Here is a 4856-nt window from a genome sequence, read left to right as displayed (position 1 = left end):
TATATATATATATATATAGATAGATATAGATAGATAGATAGATAGATATATAGATATATATAAACCTTGCCTTTTTAGTCACCATCCAGTTGTCAATTTCTGTCAGCAATTTCATCTGTTACTCTGCGAAAGCTACTACTAAAATCGCTTCTCTTCCTCGCTGTGATTGCTGTGTATCTATTTCCTGGAAACTGTGAAGAAATCCACTCTCAGCACTTTAATGTTCCCTTTTGCTTAATGTTCTCCTCACTAACTTTATTTTATATTCTACCTCAATGACTTCACTATACTTCACTATTACCAAACACCATCCAACAAGCAATAGAACTTTTGAGATTTACGCAGTCATCTTTATTTATTTTTATGTTACCACTCCATTCGTTTTGGAGCTGTGGATAATCTGATTAGAGTGTAACAATTGATATTGAAGCTTTGTCCTTAAAGTTTTGTTCATTGACTATTACTCCCATGCGTCGTAATATTCAGGTCTTGTGTGCTGATATCAGACCATAGAACATATCACAGGCAAAGTAGATGGAAATGTACACTTTGATGATAACTGGATAATGATAACTCTGAAAGTAAACGAATGTAATAAAGACAATAAAATTAAGCATATAGATTATGTGTCATTATGCCATGGTGGAAAGGATTTTATTTGAAAGGTTTAGGTTATCACTTCCCTATCGTTCTCTTCATCTCTTCATGAAAGCTTCTCAAAAGATTTTGTGCTCCCTCTTTTCTCAGTAAGGAAGCAGTGACAATGTGTGAATTTATTCCACTCACTAGAAACTTTCTTTACCTGTCACTGTCCTCGGTTAATACCCATCCTATGTGCAGGTGTGACTGTATAGTATAGAAGTTTGCTTCCCCAACCATATGGTTTTGATTTCAGTCCCCTTGTGCGGCACCTTGGGCAAGTGTCTTCTTCTATAGCTCCACGTTGATCAACACCTTGTGAGAAGATTTGGTATGTGGAAACTGAAAGAAGCCAACTGTATATTTGTGTGTGTACATGTGTGCGTGTTACTGTCTCCTTGCCTTGACATTACCTGACAGTTGTATGCAAGTATCAACATCATGCTAGCTGTGCCCTACATTTCCAGTCTCCTGGGAAAACATGTCTGGTCTTGGGGATATATTGGGTCAGTCAGAGATTTGTCAGAACGGTGTGTTTGTGTGAAGTTCAGTTTCAAATTGGAAAAAGATTCTTTGAGACGTACACAATGTCACACATAGCATCGGTGTTTAAAAGACTCTTCTAAATCCAGATAACTTTCTACAATGATAGATGCTGTTCATATTGTGAAAATACATGCTGTGATCCATGAAAATAGTGACCTGACTGTCTGTGGGGTTTCTGAAGAAAAATTTTGCATCTGTAAAAGTTCATGTCTCATCATCATCATTGTCATTTAATGTCCTCTTTCCATGCTAGCATGGGTTGGACGATTTGACTGAGGACTGGTGATCCAGATGGCTTACACCAAGCTCCAATCTGAACTGGCAAAGTTTCTACAGCTGGATGGCCTTTCTAACACCAACCACTCTGAGAGTGTAGTGGGTGCTTTTTACATGCCATGGTTTAAAAAAGAAAAAAAAATTAAAGATGCATTGTGATGCCACAAAAATTTGCTGACAAATGAACAAAGAACCAAGTCACAGCGAGTTGGAGGAGTTGTTTAGATAAGGATTAAAATCTTTTTGAAAAAGTGCCATGTTAAGTGAAATCGATATTTGACAATTGATGTTGAAATGAAAAGGCAGTCAGTTTAGTGGATTGGATTATTGTCACCACAGCTAAAAATCAAAATCAAAAAAGCACGTCAGAATTGCGCAGACTGTTATGGTGAAGTTGATTGTCGTTTTTGACAAGAAGAGCATCTTTCACCATGACTTTGTTTCATGTCATTAGATCAATGATTTGTTTTATTTGGATGGCTGAGTTGTTTGAGAGAAGTTGTGCAAAGGAAGAAACTGCAAGTATTGTCGATAAATGAAACTAGGACATTGCACCATGACAACACACTGGTTCATGTTGTGTCACGTCTTATCCTTGATTTTTTTTGGCAAAGCACAAAATGATTTTTGTTCCCTCACCCTCCATCATCCTGTTCTCTGGATTTGGCTACTGTAGCCTTTGTGTGTGTGTGTGTGTATGTATGTGTGTGCGTGTGTGTGTGTGCATGCGTGCGTACACTAAGTCTTTGGAAGTTTGCTGGTTTCTGATGATAGAAGAGACTGAAGAATATTTACTGTGGGAAATGTACACTGTCCTAAAAATGTAGGCCTGAACTGGAAAAAAAATATAGGTACTGGTATATCAGCAGTAAAGAGGATTATTTTGAGTAAGATAATGTAAAATAATTTGCAAGTAAAAGTCATAAATTTGTGCTTTTTTTTTTTTTGAAGAAACAAGTCTGGTTTCATTAAAAAGTACTTAATGTTTTTTAGCTGTTGTCTCTGAAGTGCTTTTGATGGACAGAAGTAGTTTGTGATTTCTTAATGTTGATCTTTATTGGCATCAATATATTTGCCCTGACATAAGCTAAACTCAATCTAGACTCAATTATCTGTCAACAACATGACCACAGTTTGGTTTATTATTATGACAATAAATACTGTTTAATAGGAAGTGTTGAACTGCCAAAATATACATTTAGCTTAATATTTTCTATTAGCAGAGTGTGTATATAATTAGTGTATATTTTGCCAATTTACTTACTTTACAAAATCCAGTCTAGCAGCAAATGGTTCTGGCCACACGCTTCTAATAAGATTATGGTGTATTAAATTTGTTTAGATTACTAAATTTAGATGTTGTATAAAAGACTCACCTCTTATAAGTTCATACATGCATGAAATGGTTATTAATCTTGTTATCTTACCTTTCTTACTGACTGGTTTTATTATTCTAAAAAGTTATAATTTTTTTTGCTGTTTCCGTAAAAAAAAAAAAAAAAAAAAGAGTACATCAAATGTTATTGCTGTTTTATCCATTAAAAAAAGAATTTTTCTTTTTTTATTAATCTCAAAACAGCTTCTTGAGACTGACAAGCCTTGCACAACGTTATTTAAAAGTCTAATTTAGGGAGTTAAAACGAACATTCAGTCTGCTGCCAAACAATTTCCTTGGGTCACTAACTTTTGACTATAATTTATTAATTGCATTCATTGAAGTGTTTGTCGCAACCTGTGTATTACTTGGTAATGTACACTGTTGCACAATTGCTGTCAATTAGATTTAAATGTAGACTCTAGGCAAAAGGCACCATCATTTATATTCAGTAATCACCATGGTTGTATAATTACCATTATAACTATCCAACCGATTTGGTGGCATTAACTCTTTTTCTTCGAAATCAGTAGAACATTCTGCCTAATCATTGTCATCATTTAGATCCACTCATAGAGTCTATTACATAATTATTGAAACATGAACCTAATGGGAATGTGTCATTATTATTATTATTATTATTATTATTATTATTATTATTATTATCATTATCATTATCATTAGTGTTATTAGCTTCATCATTGGTGTTTAAAGCTTTGTGGTAGATTGTTATATAATCGCTAATAGCGTGGAGTTTGTGTCCGACATGGTCATCTGAATGTTATCAGTGACAACCAGTTGCAGAATAACCATCTCTGCCAACAGCAGCAGCGGCAGCAGCAGCACTTGTAACTAATACCAAACTTTGAGTTCCTAATCACCAATCATTGAGACACAACACTTACACTTGATACTATTGTACGGTTAACTTTGCAGACAGACTGGCAGCTGCATTAATCGGGTGTTAGTCTTGATAAGACTTTCATCTTCTTTTTCTGACATCAAAGATGACCACCTTGTGCCATTGCTGTCATTAACATTCTTCTTCTCCAACGTTTCTGTTATGATAAAGAAATAACAATATTAAAACAGCAAATGGGTTAGGGGTAGAAAGTGGCAGGATGGAAGAAGTGAATAAATAATATGATTTATTGTTGTGTGATATCTTATTTATTCCATGTTTGGTAAAAATAAATATAAAATATCCTGCTGGTTTTTTTTTTTTTGATTTTATTATTATTGTTTTTATGTTTAATTTTTACATTCTTTATCTTGTTTTATATTTTTCTTATCTGTAATATTTAAATTGACAATAACAAGTTGTGAACATTGTTAGCGATATCTCAAAATGTCTGTATTATTGCCTGTTAAAATTACTTATCACTCTTTTCATCTAGTCTTTCATTACTGAAGCAATATTTCAACATTGTCTTTCAGTATATACATTAATATCCCGCCGTCGATTCCAACAAATGGAGGTATTAGAAGGCCAGAACATTTTAGTCACAATCTCCGGAAAGAAAAACAAAATCCGTGTATATTATCTTTCATGGTTGAAAAGTAAAATTTTCAAAACCGAAGCTATAAGCGTAAGTATTGTTCGGAATAGTGTTCTTTAAACAAAACCATCGTCTCAAATGAGACTTATCAACAACAACGAGAAGAATGTAGTTTACATTTTCTCTATTGATCAATACATTTGATTTTATTGTTTATATAGAATAAGTTATCAATATAAGCTTGGCCATTTCTTGTTTTCCTATCTCCTCATAAAGACTCTCTTTGTATTCATAAAATATTTATATGATTTTGCTACTTTTTATTTATTTATTAATATTTATATATTTGTTTCTTTCATTCACTCACTCTCTCTGTCTCCCTTTTTCTCTCTTCTTTTTCTTGCTTTTTTGTTCTAAAATTACATACATACATATATTCATATACATATACACACACACACACACACAAATACACTATGCCCGGAGATAAATCTATCAACAAAAAAAATACAGATGAATAC

General features: G+C 33.4%; 1 protein-coding gene across 5 annotated transcripts in view; it reads left to right on the top strand.

The window, feature by feature from the left end:
- Positions 1-4856, top strand: part of LOC106878283 (serine/threonine-protein kinase mig-15-like) — a 281927-nt gene that overhangs the window by 150931 nt on the left and 126140 nt on the right. For all 5 annotated transcript variants that reach the window (XM_052970408.1, XM_052970407.1, XM_052970410.1 and 2 more), the window contains exon 6: positions 4274-4425. In XM_052970408.1, the coding sequence (XP_052826368.1) occupies positions 4274-4425 (152 nt within the window). The remainder of the gene's footprint in view (positions 1-4273; positions 4426-4856) is intronic.

Source organism: Octopus bimaculoides, chromosome 9 (genome assembly GCF_001194135.2).
Source record: "Octopus bimaculoides isolate UCB-OBI-ISO-001 chromosome 9, ASM119413v2, whole genome shotgun sequence".
Classification (NCBI taxonomy): Eukaryota; Metazoa; Mollusca; class Cephalopoda; order Octopoda; family Octopodidae; genus Octopus; species Octopus bimaculoides.
The sequence above is the reverse complement of the archived record's forward strand: the minus strand, read 5'-3'. Positions and strand labels throughout refer to the sequence as shown.